This window comes from Primulina huaijiensis, chromosome 2, assembly GCF_012295235.1.
Source record: "Primulina huaijiensis isolate GDHJ02 chromosome 2, ASM1229523v2, whole genome shotgun sequence".
NCBI classification, from domain to species: Eukaryota; Viridiplantae; Streptophyta; class Magnoliopsida; order Lamiales; family Gesneriaceae; genus Primulina; species Primulina huaijiensis.
In genome coordinates, this window is record NC_133307.1 from 27,143,703 (window position 1) to 27,161,624 (window position 17,922).

The 17,922-nt window shown below is 34.9% G+C and overlaps 3 protein-coding genes across 6 annotated transcripts; 2 read left to right on the forward strand and 1 right to left on the reverse strand.

Annotated features, from left to right (window-relative positions):
• The first annotated feature begins 406 nt into the window (after nt 1–406).
• Nucleotides 407–8,462, forward strand: LOC140971164 (E3 ubiquitin-protein ligase UPL4-like). 3 transcript variants are annotated; one of them, XM_073433272.1, is made up of 18 exons: nt 407–563; nt 1,019–1,642; nt 1,767–1,877; nt 1,979–2,095; nt 2,189–2,347; nt 2,460–2,621; nt 2,986–3,138; nt 3,224–3,345; nt 3,439–4,588; nt 4,735–4,830; nt 5,357–6,511; nt 6,589–6,813; nt 6,904–7,008; nt 7,530–7,610; nt 7,705–7,773; nt 7,853–7,981; nt 8,073–8,156; nt 8,259–8,462. In XM_073433272.1, exons 2-18 carry the CDS (start codon nt 1,037–1,039, stop codon nt 8,322–8,324), a joined length of 4,590 nt encoding a protein of 1,529 aa, XP_073289373.1. In that variant the 5' UTR covers nt 407–563; nt 1,019–1,036; the 3' UTR covers nt 8,325–8,462. The 3 variants fall into 3 exon arrangements, with proteins under 3 accessions (XP_073289373.1, XP_073289371.1, XP_073289372.1); XM_073433270.1 differs by having other exon boundaries at nt 8,073–8,456; XM_073433271.1 differs by having other exon boundaries at nt 1,022–1,642; nt 8,073–8,456.
• A 2,052-nt stretch (nt 8,463–10,514) lies between these two features.
• LOC140971165 (probable rRNA-processing protein EBP2 homolog) lies at nt 10,515–12,448 on the forward strand. Of its 2 annotated transcripts, XR_012174256.1 has the most exons (3): nt 10,515–10,647; nt 11,121–12,158; nt 12,217–12,448. XR_012174256.1 is itself a non-coding variant. In XM_073433273.1 (2 exons), the coding sequence occupies exon 2, from the start codon at nt 11,152–11,154 to the stop codon at nt 12,025–12,027; it is 876 nt and encodes a 291-aa protein (XP_073289374.1). In that variant the 5' UTR covers nt 10,515–10,647; nt 11,121–11,151; the 3' UTR covers nt 12,028–12,189. The 2 variants fall into 2 exon arrangements, 1 of the variants encoding a protein (XP_073289374.1); XM_073433273.1 differs by lacking the exon at nt 12,217–12,448 and having other exon boundaries at nt 11,121–12,189.
• Nucleotides 12,449–15,641: 3,193 nt separating this feature from the next.
• On the reverse strand, nt 15,642–17,816 carry LOC140971167 (beta-1,4-xylosyltransferase IRX9). Its single transcript, XM_073433275.1, has 3 exons — nt 17,167–17,816; nt 16,295–16,526; nt 15,642–15,941 (listed from the first exon to the last, which is right to left on the reverse strand). Exons 1-3 carry the CDS (start codon nt 17,814–17,816, stop codon nt 15,822–15,824), a joined length of 1,002 nt encoding a protein of 333 aa, XP_073289376.1. The 3' UTR covers nt 15,642–15,821.
• Between the last annotated feature and the right edge of the window lie 106 nt (nt 17,817–17,922).

A 17,922-nucleotide genomic window follows, 5' to 3' on the forward strand; every position in this document is an offset into this window, starting at 1 on the left:
ATGACCAGACGAGTAAAAATATCCACCAAAACCCATTTTCGAAATATACTTTTAAAAACACCTCATATTAAATTATTAAAATTAATTACTCAATAAAAATATTTTTCTCTAATTTTCCCCGATCTCCGTTCTCTTTAAAGTAGGGTTTTAAAAAACAATAAATTTAATAGAGAGTACGTGCTTTTTAAAATTTTGCCAAGCCAATCAAATGGGCCTACGGAGAAGCACATGGTATGAAGGCCCAATAATTGTTGAGCCTTGATACATTCAAAGCCCAAATATAATCTTGTTACATCACAGCCTTACACGTGTTGCTCAAGCTGCCAAAGATTAAAAGGACGAAACCGTAACTTGAGCATGTATTATACCTCTATACGGAACCATTTTTCGACAGTATATGTATTCCGTAAATTATCAATTATTCATTTAATTCCCATATAAAAAAAAAAAATTTTCTTCTTACTCTGTTTTTCCACCCATCAACATCATCATCATAATCGCTGTAAACTTTTTCACGAATTTTGTAAAGCTGGCGAGATCAATTTTCCGGTGACCTGTTGGAGGTAATAGTGAAACAGAGAGCGAGAAAGGGAAAAGTTTTTTGGGTTTTTGATATGTTTATCGGTGCTTGAATTCTAGCTTTTTAATTGATTGGCTCGATTTCAGTTTTGGTTTTTCTTTGTTCGTCTCTAAAGATGGATGCTTTTTGTGGTCTTTTTGAATGGTTGATTCTGATGTACTCTGTTGCATGATCAATGTTTGGTCTGGTGCAATTTTCCGTAGGTGTTGTTGATCATTGACGTGGTTTAATTCTTTTTTTTTCTGTGATGCTGTTGTTTATGTAGTTTGGTTTTATCTGTTTTTTAGGTTCTGGGAATTATAAAAAGATCGTGTTGTTTGGTTATTTTGCTGTGTAATATGGGCAGATGTTTGATTACTTGACTTTGTCTATTGTTATGATTCTTTACTGTATCTTTTGTGAGACGGGTCGATTGAAGTTTGTTATCTTTCTGTGCAGTAGTGTTGGGATTTCTGAATGGAAAATAGAGGTCAAAAGAGAACTGAAACAGTGGACGAATTGCCGGCCGATAAGAGAGCGTGCAGTTCGTTTGAGTTCCGTCCGAGTACCTCAAGCTCGTCTGCCCAAACACAAATGAGCTCTGCTCACGAAGCCCGCGATGCTGAGATGGAAACATCGTCTTCCACTTCTGGGTCAACAAGATCAGAGGTCGATGGGGAGAAGGAATCAACCAATGGCTCGTGTGATTCGGATAGCAGTCTCCGTGATTATTATAGGCATCAATCAACTGGTGATCACACTAAATTTAAGAAAGTGCTGTCGAGTTTGAGTGATGAGTTTGAAGAATCAGCACAGTTGGCTTTACTCACTGAGCTTTGCGAGTTGCTATCCTTTTGTAGCGATAGTTCTTTATCGAGCCTAATGGCAGACTCATTTTCTCCATTACTCGTCAAACTGGCGAAACATGAGAGCAATCCTGATATAATACTCTTGTCAATAAGGGCAATAACTTATTTGTGCGATGCCAATCCTCGATCCTCTGGTTTTCTTGTGAGGCATGATGCTGTCCCTACTCTTTGTCAAAGATTAATGTCTATTGAATACTTGGACGTGGCGGAACAAGTATGCTGCTGAAACTTAATCAGTTTAGAATTTTGTCATAAAACACTTGCTACTGTAACCATGTGAATTTTTATCTATGTAATTTGTATCTGGTTTTTCATTTTCATCTATGTTCCCAATGTAGTGTTTGCAAGCTTTAAAGAAAATTTCACGTGAACAACCTCTTGCTTGCTTACAATCTGGTGCTATCATGGCTGTTTTGAGTTATATTGATTTCTTCTCAACAAGTGTGCAGGTATTTATAGGCGTTTGTTTAAAACATTTTACAGCAGCGACACATGGTGCTATGTCATTGAAGACTTATCCCTTTCTCCTTTTGTTTTCTGGTACCTTTAGAGGATTGCTGTTTCAACTGTGGTCAATATATGTAAGAAACAATATCCTGAATCTCCTTCGCTTTTCATGGAGGCATTTCCAATTTTGTGTAATCTTCTACAGTATGAGGATAGACAGGTACACATTCGAAAAAGCCTCATCTTTGAATAATATCTGTATGAAAATCACTAATCTTTGTTTTTCTAATAATCAATTTATCTCCCTTTTTAGCTTGTTGAAAGTGTGGCCACTTGCTTGATTAGAATAGGTGAGCAAATCTATCATTCTCCAGATATGCTCGATGAAATTTGCAGGCATGGACTGGTACAGCATGCAGTACATCTCATTGGCCTAAATAGTCGCACTGCCCTTTGCCAATTGACAAATACAGTAAGCAAAATTTTTTGTACCCAATTTTCATGGATCTGAGAAACATTACTGCCATGAAAGATCCCATTTGTAGTTTTCTTTATGAGTTATGATTCTTATAAATGGCTCTCAGGGCTTAATTGGATTACTTGCCAAGTTGGCTGCTGGCTCTACTATTGCATTCAAGACACTTTTTGAGCTAAATATAAGCAACACAGTGAAGGACATGCTATCCTCTTATGATCTGTCTCATGGAACACACTCTGTCCCCATGTTGGATGGACATTACAGTCAGGTGTGCGCCCGTGATCTTTCAGTGCTAGATTATCTGTAGAATATAGCTTAATTTAAGCAATTTTTGCTGTATTCTTTGCTTCACTAAGCAGGGATCTTGATTATTTGTTTGCCTTCAAAAGTAACATGCTGGAGACCACCTATAGTTTGGATATTTAAATTAAACATTAGTGAATCTATGTATTTGGAATAATGGATAGTTAGAGTGATCGTTTGCAATTTCAATACAGATTGATTTAAGTTTTCTTGTTATTGATTAAAGAATTATTCGGTAGAGGTTGGCAAATTTCTTTGAACAAAAAGCCCATCTAAATCCTTCCACATGTACTCTATCTTTGCCACTTATTCGGGTCTATATTTCTCAGATACATGAAGTTTTGAAGTTGTTGAATGAGCTTCTCCCGGCAGTTTGTATGGAACAGGATGGTCAACTAAAGTCAGACAAGGAGGCTTTTCTTTTGAGCCATCCCGACGTTCTCCCCAAGTTTGGAGTTGATTTACTTCCTATACTGATTTGGGTTGGTGCTTTCATAAGTGATTACTTTGAGCTTTTTCTAGTTTTTCCTTCCTAGTCTTTTAGCTGCCTGTTTTATATTTAAGCAGGTGGTGGGTACTGGCGTCAATCTGCTTGTATGTTACGGCTGTCTCTCTGTTATCTATAAGTTAGTTCATTTCAGCACACCTGATGTGCTTCAGAGTTTGTTACAAACTGTTAACTTTTCAAGGTAAAATGGTTTCGTTTCTACTTAGTGATATTTCTTTGTCAGTGTTTATCTTATTTTAATCTGAATGCTGCGACCTCTTGTGTGGACTGACAGCTTTTTGGCTGGAGTATTTGTGAGAAAGGATCATCATGTAATATTATTGGCCCTTCAGATTGTTGATACTTTGATGCTCAAGCTTCCACATGTTTTCTTGAATTCCTTTATGAAGGAAGGTGTCCTGTTTGCCATCTTAGCACTGATTTCTCCAGATAAAGATTTGAAGCTTTTTCCAGTTTCCGATGGCATGCATCTGGAAACTAATGGAGCACAAAAATCAGCTTTCCGAGAAGTACGTAGATGCCCGTGTTATGCATTTGATATGGGTCAATCTTCAAAATCTCCAGAAAATGGTTGCTGCAAGCTTCAGAAAGACACTGTACATAATCTTGCAAGGCATATTTTGACTGCATTCTTTGAAACAGAATCGGTGAACCCTGAGAAAGGTGTGTCCAATATTCTTCAGAAGCTCAGAAATTTATCAAGTGCATTAACAGCCCTGTTGAGTAAATCCTTGGAGGAGGCTAATTGCAGTCAACTGGAAGAAGAGATTTATGGTGTATTGCATCAAATACTGTCAGAGCTTAATGAGAAAGACTCCATTTCCACTTTTGAGTTGGTTGAGAGTGGGGTTATTAAAGCATTAGTTAACTACGTATCAAATGGGGTGCATCCTGTCGGAGAAGAGACCTATGATACAGCCAATCGATGTTATGATGCTGAAAAAAGGTTTGAGGTGTTTGGACGACAACTATTGTCATGCAGTGATCCAGCTTTGGAGAAATTTTCTCTTTTGACAATAGTACGAAGACTACAAAGTGCTCTGTCTTCAGTTGAAAATTTCCCCGTCATCTTGAACCATGCATCTAAGCTGCGAAACTCTTATGCTACTGTTCCATATGGGCGTTGCACTTCGTATCCATGTCTCAAAGTTCAGTTTGAGAGGGAAAAGGAGGAGATCTCTCTTCGTGATTACTCTGAAGATATTGTGAATGTTGACCCTTTTCTGCCTTTGGATGCAATTGAAGGATATTTGTGGCCTAGAGTTTGTAACATTGACCCCAAGAGTTCGACTCTGGGGTCAAAGGATTTAAAGGGGAGTAATAGTTCATGTTCTCATTCACCATCATACTCGAGTGATTCAGTAGACAAAATTGCTGATGGTATTGTGTCTAAGAAAATGGTCGATAATGTTCATAAACCGCAGGTTTATTCTCGTCTATTAAACTTCTAGCTGATGAATATGCTTACATCTTATAATTTGTTTCAGGAAAATGAAATTCAAATTTATTTCTTATCACTTCTTTTAATTAGACACGAGTATACATCTGATTTGTTCTTTCTTCTTTACAGGATGGAAAGCGAGATGTATTGTTGTCTTCACCAAGGGGCACAGCATGTTCTGGACGAGAAATTCTGAATTCAGAGAAAGTAACAGGTGTCCATGTGGTATGATGCTTTCTTCTTGGTCACTGCTATATTTTGTGTTTATTAGCTTTAATTGCTATATATTTGTAGTCTCTTTCCCGGCTCTTTGGTCTCCCATTTAGTTATTTCCATAAAAAATAATTGCACTTCTTGGGTTTCTCCTCTCCATGTTGAAGTCTGTTCGATTCAGTTCTCTGAAATGTTTAATCACTTTAGGTTGTGTTTGGAGGGATGAATTTCAAGTCCATAGATTTTAAATGTATTTTGAAGTATCACCATAAACTTCAAATCCTTTCTCACATGTTTATATAATATTTCATGATAATTAGGATAGGTTTCAAGTTCACCCAAACCCAATAATAGTGTTATTTGAAATCCATTCAACTTTGTTTTAATAATATGTAAAGAAGTAATGTGTGGATTTAAGATTTGATCTATTGTTTCATCGTAAACAATAAAACTATAATCGAAATTATGAATTTCAAATCTCCCCCCAAACATAACCTTATGGATTTGTCTCATATAATTTTTATCTGATCATGTAAAGGGTGCCTTTGAGCAAGAGGAGGATAATACTCTTCAAAAGGATGATGCCGTGAAAACAGAGGAACCAGGGTGCAGTAACAGTGATGATACTTCGCAGAAGTTACTTTTGTATTTGGAAGGGCAGCAACTGGACTGTAAATTGACACTGTATCAGTCTATACTCAAACAGCAAACTGAACTTGAACATGATATTATCCCAAGTGCAAACTTGTGGACTCATATTTATAAAATAACTTATAAAAAAACCTCATTTTGCCAGCCGTCTTCATATAATTCACGAACAGTTTTTTCTGAAGTTGATGTGGAGAAATTGGGGTCTGCTCATGATATATTATTCCTTCTGAGAAGCATGGAAAGAATAAATAGAATGAGACTTAACCTGATGTCTCGTGAGAGAATATATGTGTTTGCTGAAGGAAGAACAGATGATTGGGATAAGTTTCACGTGGCGGTTTATGATGTCTCTCAAAATGAATTTGTCAACAGTAAGTTGAGTGAAAAACTAGAACAGCAGATGCGAGATCCTATGGCTGTCTCTGTTGGGGGTATGCCTGCATGGTGTACCCAGTTAATGGCTTCGTACCCATTTTTATTTGCTTTTGAAGCGAAGTGTAAATATTTTCATCTTGCGGCACTTGGAAGATTACCGGCTCAAATTCTTCCATCACCTCAAACTTATGTTGGAAGTTCTAGCGGCAGGCAGCAAAATCATGGGAACTTTCCACGCAAGAAGTTTTTGGTTAACAGGAATACAATTCTAGAATCTGCTACTCGCATGATGGAACTCCATGCCCATCAAAAGGTTCTTCTTGAAGTGGAATATAATGAGGAGGTGGGTACTGGTCTTGGTCCGACGCTGGAATTCTACACACTGGTATGCCATGAGTTTCAGAGAAATGGCTTGGGTATGTGGAGAGAAGACCAGGTCGACTGCATGAATGCTGCGGAGGCTGAGAATCCTGGATTTCTGGTGTCTCCTGTTGGACTCTTCCCCCGACCTTGGTCACCTTCATTGAGTACAGAAAGTAGTACATCATTTTCAGAAGTGATTAAAAAGTTCAGACTTCTGGGACAAATAGTTGCAAAAGCACTTCAAGATGGAAGAGTTTTAGACCTTCCATTTTCTCATGCTTTCTATAAACTTGTTCTGGGCAAGGTATACCAGTTTTGGTTTTGACACGTTTGGTTAATGATACATATAACAGTGTATTTGATGCATTATTTTTTATGCAGGAACTTACTGTGCATGACATCCTGTTGATTGATCCTTCATTGGGAAAGGCTTTATTAGAGTTTCAGGCCGTGGTTGAAAGGAATAAGTATTTGAGATCCCTCTGTGAAGAAGAAGAATCACAAGAACCTGGTGTATGTTTGCGGAGCACAAAAATTGAGGATCTCTGCCTTGATTTTACTCTTCCAGGGTATCCAGATTATGGCTTGGCACCTGACTCAAAGATGGTTAGATTTTGCACTGTCATTCTTCTTTGCCAGACGTTTTGGTTGATAAAATTGGATGCATTTATTATATTTTAAACTAATAATTTACAGGTAAATCTGGACAATATGGAGGAATATATCACCCTCATAGTTGATGCTACAACGAAGTCTGGAATTTCAAGACAAGTGGAAGCATTTAAGTCAGGTTTTGATCAGGTTTGTTCTCTGTCTATCATGAATGGTCATTTGCCTGATTTTTGTGAGATACACTTTGAATAGTTCCTTCTGTTTTCTTTCCTTACGTCCTATTCAAGAAAATATTGTGTTGATTTTGTTCATGAATCTTCTGCCGTTGTGAGGCGTATGATATGATTTACCAATGCCTGAATCTTTCTTCTATGTATAAAGATCTTGGAGTGTAAAATTTTATACATGAGATGTAAAATGTTTGTCCCAAATATTTGCGACTTGAATAAGGTTTGTGATAATTGAATGCCGTTTTCCACTCGCTCACATAGAAAGATAGTTATTACATGTGTGATGAGTTTATTTGTTCCTGCCAACATTGGTAAATGAGCTGTATTGCTTCTAAGTTAAAAATTATCTTTCCCAGGATTTTAAAGAGGCAACCTTTCGTATCTTTGCAAGATCCCTTTTCCTGGACTTGATTTTGCGTAATATGATATATTACAGAGTTTCTGATATTTGCTTCCTCCGACTTCTGCAATGGGTTTCAGGTTTTATCTGTCCAGCATCTTAAAGTTTTCATTGAAGGAGAATTGGAACGCTTACTGTGTGGAGAACATGCGCTATGGAATGTATGTATTATTAACAAATCTAACATCCAGTGAATGTCAATACTTGTTCTGGTCGCCAGCTGATGTCCTATTATATTCTATTCCTTTGATACAGTCGGATGAACTTTTGGATCACATCAAATTCGACCATGGATACACAATCAGTAGTCCCCCAATCGTCGATGTTAGTACAGTGTCATCTCTTGATTTCAGTTCTTAGTAATCCTTCATTTGAGCTAACGAGTATATTTTTCAACTCTCAGTTACTTGAAATCATGCGAGAGTTTAACCGTGAGCAGCAACGAGCATTCTTGCAGTTTGTGACTGGTGCGCCCCGCCTTCCTACTGGGGGCTTGGCTTCTCTCAACCCAAAACTGACCATAGTTCGGAAGGTCAGAGTATAGACATCCCTCGAGAAAGATCATACACCTTTCTCCACTAGACTGTAATTACTAATATTCTGGTATTTGACTTTCTTGACAGCATTGTGGCAAGTGGATTGATGCCGACTTACCCAGTGTGATGACCTGTGCAAATTATCTGAAGCTCCCACCTTATTCAACAAAAGTCGACCTCGCTCTTTCTATTCTACCCGCGATATCATTTCTTCTCTACTCTTTCGTGGATCAAATTCAGAAAATTGGCTAACTTTTCGTGTGTGTTGTGCAGGAAGTTATGAAAGAGAAGCTGCTATACGCCATAACTGAAGGGCAGGGATCATTCCACCTCTCGTAATATCCTTCTCTTTGCCGAAACTGGCATGTATATATCTACAGACTATAGCATGTGAATATGGAAGTAGGGGTAGTTGGTTGAAAAATTGTGGAGCAGATTTAATGGTTGGAGGAAAGAGCTGATTGAAGTATATACGTGNTATATAGACACACACACACAATGATGTTGACGATGAATAAGGTGACTGTCATTGTAAATCTATTCTTCAGATTTCTATGGCAAAATAACATCCTATCATCCAATTGGTATTTGTATAAGTTTAGTTTGATATCACAAAGTTTCATCGAATTCAATTAATAAAAGGGTATCTCATGTATATTTATGTATATAAATTTATTTGAATATGAGATATGCTTTCCTTTATAATAATATATACTATTTCTATATTTTGCCCTTTGTAATATATAATGACAACTGGGTACACACATAATTTACGTGTGTAATGCAATACACAAAATTATGTGTGGTATATGTAATTCTGATATTTACAAAATTAAATATGACATGAGATTTAGTAAGATGAATTTTCTATAAAATTATGAACTATGAAATATAATGTGAAATAAGAAAAACTAAAAAATAATAATTGATAAATAAAACAAAATCATTTTTTTGAAATAGTAAAACTGAAAAACAAAATTATATACATTATAATCAAATATGTGAGGGATAATTTCGAAATTAAAAAAAATCACCAAAAATTAGTTAAAGTATTAGAATCTCTTTCTTACAAAATAGTGTAGATATCCATATACCTCTGATAATTATTACCATTAAATTAAATATAAAATTTTTAAAAAAATATTAAAAAGTGGACCACTTATGACTAATCTTATAATCATTCATTTTAATGATGTTTTGTGGGCCCGGATTCAATTTAAGACCAGTTTAAGAATCTCTTTCTTGCAAAATAGTGTAGATATCCATATACCTCTAATAATTATCATACACACACACACAAACACACACACATGTGTGTGTGTGTGTTGGTTATCTTAATTTAATATTTACACGATTTTGTTCTACACTTTGTGTGTATTTATGATGATCTAATCGTTAGTATTATATATTTACATAAATGTAATTATTAAAGTAAAAAAATTATATTGCCAGATTATAAGTTTCTATTTTACCTCCTGGTTGCACGTATTTTGGTGTTGTTCCGGTTCAATTTTATTACGGAGAAACAGTTTGATTCGATGATAGTTCGAGATTTTAACGTTTTGGGAGAACGTCATATATGACTGTGTTTTTAGTGAAATGATGAAATGAATGTTATTATTTAAAATATATAGGGAGGAAAGATTATGAATTCAAAATGACCGCTTTTAATAAACATAGCATTCAGTTGGGATTTTAAATGAAAGATTATAAAATTTTAAACAAAGTTTTAAGGATTTTAAGGAAAGATTATGGTTTCCAGATATGAAACCATATAAAAAAAAATCAAACAAAGTTTTCTTTTCCAGAGTTGGAATCAAATAATATCCAAAACTTTAAACAAATATGAATGATTCAAACATAAGTGATTCTGACCGCTTGTTGGGAAAACTCCATATAAACACATAATTCATCATACTAAATAATTATTATATTGATTTTAATAATATCAGTTAATAAATATAGAATAAGTAATAGTAATAACTAAAAATATAATGATCTTATAAATATTGTAGTATTAATAACTATAATAATAATTTTTATATTTGTGATTAAAATGATCATATTTAATCAATAATATGTTAAAAATAGTTATCGTTTATTTTTATGTTATGTTCGTCTGTGTATCAAAAATAAAATTTAAGACTTTACATATAAAGTCAATCAAATTTTTTAAAAGGGTGAATCGGTTGGTCGGTTCATTAGTTCATGAGCGATTTAACTGGTTTAACTAATATAACGGTTTTTAGGTGTGGTCGACTTTGGACTAGTTATCAGTTCTCGGTTGAACCAATCGGTCTATTTCAATTCTGAAAATTTTCTTTAAGATTTATTGACTTATTTTATCTAAGCATTTTAACAAATTATTTTTAAAATAAGACCCTACATCTTATAAGCTATTAAAATAATTTATAAAAAATAAATTAGTTTAAATAAGTTTGATCAAATCTTTTCGTTATACATATGTTGACAAAAAAGAATAAAAACAAATGGGCCTTTAGCCCCAAATGTACTGGGCTTAAATTTAAAAGGATAACATTACGAGGGGCCTAGTCTAGTGACACCCTGTCTCCACAAACCCTAATCTCGTGGCAGTGAAGTTCGACCAGCTTGCTTCGTAGCTGATTATCAAAGAACGAGGCGAAGTTCGACGAATACAAGCGTAAGTTACCGAAATCCTAGTGCTTTATTTTGTTTAATTTTTTTTATCTTAGTTTGTCTCTGACGATTAGCTGATGAATCCAGACGTTTTGTATTCGAACATTTAAGACTTTAGTATACTTCCTTGAGTGATTGAACTTGTTTTTAATCTCGAACTGTGAATATTATCTGAAATTGAGTTTCTTATTTGAAGAATTTGTCAATTTTTGATGTTTTTGGGCTTCTAGTTGTTTATTTCGTAACATCCTGGTAATTGAAATCGAAACAGCTTCTGTTTTGAGGGAGTTCACGCTGTAGTTAGTTTTTTCTGTATAATAGGGAGTCTTGATAATTTGGCTTGTAAAAAGTAGAGTAAAAAGAAAACCTTCTAAAAAGGTGCAGAGAAATTTGTACTATTTCAGTGGGATTTTATATTTAAGTAAGCATTTGTCTCGTTCAAGCTCTTGGGTTATTTTTTGGTTTTCTTTTTTGCAGGCTCTCTCTAACTTTAGAAGAAGAGTCACACATGTCTAAGAAGGGAACAATGAATGGCTCAGGAGCAGAGGATGACGATCCAGTTGTTTCTGAGTCTGAATCAGGATCAGAAGATGGTGATGACGTGCAGCTGACCGAGCCTTCGAAAACTGCCGTTTACAACAAGGATGGCTTATTCGATAAACTTGCAGATATCAGCTGGCCTGAAAATGTAGACTGGATACAAAAACTTTCTATTGATATCGACCAGGGGCAAGAGGTCGATGTGAATGATGACCTAAACCGGGAACTTGCTTTCTACACACAGGCACTAGAAGGTGCAAGACAGGCCTTTATGAAGTTTCAGTCTATGGGGCTACCTTTCCTGAGGCCTTCGGACTATTATGCGGAAATGGTGAAAACTGATCGACACATGGAAAAAGTAAAGGGACGGCTCTTGTCAGAGAAGAGAAAGACTGAAGAGGCTGAGGAGAGAAGGAAGGCAAGGGAGAATAAGAAGTTAGCCAAAGAGATACAGGCTCAGAAGCAGAGGGAGAGGACTAAACAGAAGAAAGAAGATATTGAATCAGTTAAGAAGTGGCGGAAGCAGAGGCAGCAGAGTGGATTTGCTAAGGATGACAATGATGGTGATCTTAGCTTGGCTTTTGAAGATGGGAAATCGTTTGAAAGATCGAATAAGAAGAGGCCAGGGGTGTCTCCCGGAGATCGTTCTGGAGGGAAGGCAAAGCTAGGCGGTGGCAAGGGGAAGAAGGGATTTAATAAGAGGAAAGGCAAGGATATCAAGGATGCCAAATTTGGTTTTGGAGGGAAGAAAGGAATGAAAAAGCAAAACACGGTGGAGACAACCAATGATTTCAGAGATTTCAGTAAAAACACTTTCCCCAGATCAAAGAAACAGAAAAGGTGAGATTTTTTAACCTTATTTAAAGGATTGTGTATCTGAGGTGTTCATGTATCACCAATTTTGGATAGATTGTTATGATTAAAGCTGTCAAAACTGCGCTGCTTGATCTACTAGCATTATATATTCTGAGCAGGGTATGCGGAAATTGCCCTATCTCAATTTTAACTTGTGTTTTTTTACTTTAGTTTCTAGCAGCCTACAATTGCCCTATCTCAATTTTAACTTGTGCTTTGAGTTTTCTGTATGCTTTTGGCTGCAATTGATTGGGAAGTAATCCAAAAAAAAGCAGAAGAAATTCCCCAAAATTTCTTTGCAAGTTGTTGAATGAAGCTTTAGTTGAACATATGATCTCTTGTAGACTCGGAAAAACACTCCCAGCAATGTTATAAAATCCCCGACGGGTTAAAACATGTTTGGGTTTCGACTTTCATTTTAAATATACATGAAATTTATATGATTATTGATTAACAGTGCTTATTATATCGGGAGTACTTCTATCGATATGACATAACTTTGTTGTTTTGGTTTATGTGTTTGTTCTTTTTGTTTTTGTTGGAATGTTGAACGATGAGTAGACAATTCCATGTTTGAGATACATCTCGTTTTGTGTGCTGGACCAGTTTTTTTATGCTAAATGGTTTGAGATAGATTTTACATATTTTATTTGATGAATATATATGTTGCATTGGAATTACGTTTCTTTTAACTTTTACAGTTGCTCGATTAGTGGGCAAAATTTTGAATACAGATTTTTTACATAACCATTCAGAAAATTATTGAGCGTGCAGAATACATTGATATCAAACATGTTTCCACGTATGTAAAGTTCAATGACACAAGTGCATAAAATATCTATAGTAAAAAGTATTTTGTAATTTAATTAAAATCTTTTCACACACCAAGGACCTGAACTTCAGCCAGTTTTGATTTATTTGAAATTAGTTGAAACTTACTAGTTGTCAACAAAAGGTTTGTACCTTGAGTCATACGTTAACGAGTTGGGTTCGCGTTGACAATTGTCATGTCGTCGCTTACTCGAGGAGGCGATGGATTAGGTTACAACCCCATGCTGTCGCCAATGGTGGTATCAAAAAAGAATATAGCAAACCAGACAGGGGGCGTTCATTTTTTGAGTGCAGGCCATTAATAAATTGAAGGATGGTTGACAATGTGTTGGAAGAGCTTGCTCGGAGATTTGAGTTAAACACTAACTAAAGGGTCCTATGTATAGTTTAAAAACTAGTAAATTTTGCGTCTTTCGTTTTTCCGTTCATACATCATAGAATGTCCCATTCAAATGTGAGCAGTGAGTGTAATCTGATTGGGTGAAACTCCTCCTTGATCAAGTTCTCCTTCAAGAGAGCTAGTAGAGAAACACAAGACACCTTAACCACTGCTTGTCCCTTGCATCCGAATCCGGCGAACAACACTTCATACAGTAAGTGCGATGGTGTAAGTCTAGACTGTACGAGCATTAAGATTTAGGTGGAATCACGGATAGCGGGAACTCAACGTTTTCTTTGATATAGTTTAAGAAGCCGTCAGTGGGATCGAAATCAGCAACTTCTTGCCATTCTTTATGAGCCGAACCATAGTCTGGCTACTTGGTCTCAATGCCTAGCTTGTCGTCCCACTTCTGCCTTCTGTTGTGGGACTTGAGTTCGTGACGGGCTTCCCTAGCATGCATCTTCCGGTAAGATGGAAGCCGGGCAACAAATCCACCGGACAAGAGTGATTCTACTTGTCAATGCTGTAAGCAAGTTTCTCATGAAGTAAAAGACACGAATATTTTGACAATCATTGGAAACTGAGTTTGTATTTGGGGAGATGAATTTGAAATCTATGGATACTGCTAAGAATGTATATAATTATTTATACAAAGTATAATTGATTTCAAATGACATCGTAATCAACATAAAATATTATATAAACATACAAGAAATGAATTTTTTTATTTTTATAAGCAACAAAAATATATTTGAATGAATTTGAAACTCACGCAATCTCAAAATCCAATAATGATTTGAGTCACGCCAACACTAAAACTTTCCAGCGTAACTCACGACTTTAAGGGCTGCTAAAATGAATTTTGGCTTTAGGTTAACTTAACTGTCATATTAGCCCTAGATTTCAAATACCCATCACACATATTTCCTACAACAACAACCACCACATCTCCTTCCATATGCGGCATATGATATGCCGAGGCCCAACGTTTCTTCTAGAATCACCAAAATTGGACAAACTGTTGATCCATTAACTCAAAGGCGCAAAATATTCTTCCATCACACTAAATCAACAAAACTGCTTGAAAGTAAGATTCAATTCTATCAACTTAAAGCTCAGTTTTCTCTGAAGAAAAATCCTAAATGGTCTCAAACATCCATCCTTCATGCTCACGCAGGCAAAGATTGGCCGATGACATATCCTCTTCCACAAGTACAAAAAAATTATATAGGTTTGGTTTCGGTTCGAACAGGAGGTTGATTGTTTCATTCCTGTATCTTCATAAAGGAAAAAATATTAAGTGATACAAGCACAAGAAACAGGATGAAAGCCAAAATTTTTGGCGAAAACATAAATAAGGCAAAAAGAAGGAGAAAAACGAGTTCAAAAAAGGTATATTAGGATCTTTAAATTATGCGAGACTATATAATCAAGATGCATTTTGGTGAGCAAGGCCAACGAGCACGTGCAAGTATCGTTAAATGAAAAGAGTAAGTATTTTGAGTGAAATTCTGAAGAATATTATATGATTTTAAGTAAAATATATACGAGTAACAATACCCAGAAACCACGTATTTTCGGATAATCAATATTCAGTTTCGGACAAAGAAATCACACTCTATTTAATATATAAATTTTATTTTTAAGGTGGGATGTTTGTAACATAGATAACAGCACCTTTTGTTTAGTTTAATCAAAATTTTCTGTTTAAATCCACACTTTCTCGTCGATGGTGATCGTGCAAAGTTTATGCTCTAAATTCAATGTAAACTTGTGATTCTATTTATTTAGCGGTTTCACACACACACACATATATATATATATTTAAATATTGTGCAGAAAATTTTAAAATATCATAGTTTGTTGTCTAAGATATAATATACTAATTTTTGGAGTAATGAATTACTGAAATTAAAATATGGTTATTCAGAAGACTTAGAATAATGTACAAATGAGTTTTGCATGACGAAACCGGAAAATTAGATAATAATTTTTATTTTATTGTAAAATTAATATATTATGTCTTAGATAACAAAATATAATATTTTAAAACACTGGAAATAATTTCGAAGGACAAAATCAACTTTAGTGGTAGGTAGTTAAGTCCTGCTATTGCTACACAAATTGCAATTAAATAGAATAATGAAATGGATATATAATTGATTTGCACATGGTCAAAATGTAATTAATTAATTAATATTTTGCGTAGTTTTTTTATTTATTATTATATTTTTTTTCAAAAAATTCATATTGTGTATAGAACAAATTCATGGACGCATTTGTGAGACGAATATCTTATTTGGATCACCTATGAAAAAATATTATTTTTATGTCAAAATTATTATTATTTTATTGTGTAAATATGAGTATGGTTGACATGTCCCGCGGAATAAAGAATACAACCAAATACATGGATGATTTCAAATACAAAATTCCACAAAATGATGGCAAAAATAAGTGTAAAGCAATAATAATTTTTACAAACTAAAGATTTTAAAAAATGTGAATTTTTTTGTCAATTTCTGCTAAGCTTTCATATGGTTCTATCACCAGATTTTGATGATAATGTTCTATATTTTTGAGGAAATATGAAGGTCCCACAGCAAAACATTAGAGCAACTCTGGGCTGGAATCCCTTTTAAATTGGTTTCCTCTTCAAGAACTTCTTTTTCCACAAACTTTAGTGAATCCTGCAATTAAATTTAAAAAAAAAAAAGATTTTAATCATGAAAATCAAAATGTTGAAGTGTTATATAAAATGCACGAAGAAACCACCTTATATTAATAAATGCAATGATATATATACTAAATGTGCCGAATTTCTTACAATGTAGCATAGAGTTTTTCAGTAAATAAGGAAACTAAAAATATAAAATCACGCGAAACACGACACAAACTTCTTACTGAGACAAAACTATAGGAATTTTCGAGTGTTTGGATGCACGTGTTTTTACACAAGAAATTGAATCAATTAAAAATTACACATCACATAAAAATGGCTTATTTTAAAAACTTTAAATATTGTGTTGCATATGTATTGTACCTGTGATTCATCTTGAACAGAAGAAGTGCGGCCCCATCTCTCAGGATCCCAAAGAATAGAACTATTGAATGCAAAGCTTGAGATATGAATAGGGGGTGGCGTTGTATCTGTTAAATTGCTCACTTTATTCAGATGCCACCCCATAACTTCCGAAGAATCACAAATCGGCCCCTCGATTATCACCCTCTTCCGGTTTGCTGATAGTTTTGCTATTGGCCACGTCCCAAATGCCCTGAAAATCAATTTCATCTCCATTTACAAGCAATATCGATCTTCTCGCACTTTCACTTCAAACAGATTCTCTCGATTTATAAAAAATTATAACTAGTGATAATAATCTAAAGTTGAGAATTTGAGTTGTACACAACCCAAACAATATATTTTTCAAACATTCTTTTAAATAAAAAATGAAGTGTGTGTCAGTGTGTGTATATACATATATTATGATTCATAATTTTTCATAAACTGTAAACTATGATAACTAGAAGTATTATGGAAGAAAAGCCTAAATTTTAATTTTTCAATCAATACAGGAAGTCGACTTGTGGTAAAGAAAATATTGGTGAATTGGAATGATAGAGAACATAAATTTTTAAAGAAAATAGGAATAGTTATAATAGCTTTATCCTTGCAAGATACCCCTTATACTTGTCCAAAAATAAAGTATGGAGTGTGATATTTAATTTTATGTTAGGTTACGGTTTCAAGTTAATTAAGAAAATAATTAATGGATAAATTATTGCGGTTGGCACAAAACATACCTACAACACACACACACACACACACACACACACACACACACACACATATATATATATGTATATATGTGTATATATATATATATATTCAGGAATTGGCAGAATAACACTTACTGAATTGCTCTAATCTCTTCAAAGAAACTGAGATCATACACATTGGAAAGCCCCGCAAAGTGGACAATTCCACTCAATCTATGATGCTCAATGTGATTAAGAGCAATATTTCTCTGATAATCCATTTCAGAATTGAAATCTGTGAAATTTTCCTTGAACACAACATGTCTGTACATGATTCTGGTTTTCCTTAGCATCTCCGAAACCTTGGATTCATCGCACTTCTGTTCAACGACAATCCATAACAATGGCTGAGCCACCAGTTTCAATGTGTTGGCAAGTCTTGAAAGCAACACCTCACGAAGCTTATTTCTCCTACTTGTGGGAGTAACAACAATCACCAATCTTCTCGAATCGGTTTCTTGAATTTCCTCCTCCTCCTCTTCTTCTGGCATTACCTCGTTTTTCAAGTTTTGTCTGCTTGGTTTTAGTTCTTGCCTCTCATCCAACAAACTTCTGTTGAAATTATGTGTTTTTGTCTCATGAAAAACATCTACAGTTTTTGGGGCTGAAATACGACCTAAGAAGATCGAGGGTTTGTTGGCTGGGGCAAATCCGGTGAAAAATCCCATCACAAAACATAGTATAAAATGGACTATGGCTTTCTTCCACAAGTGCATCTTCTTCTTTGATCTTTCCAGAGATGCCATAGTCCAAGAATTGAGAGAAATTACTTAATATTCTAGGTATTCCGGCTGTTGGGAAGTTCTTGAAGAAGAGAATAAATGATTTGGGGAAAAGAGAGGGATATAATGA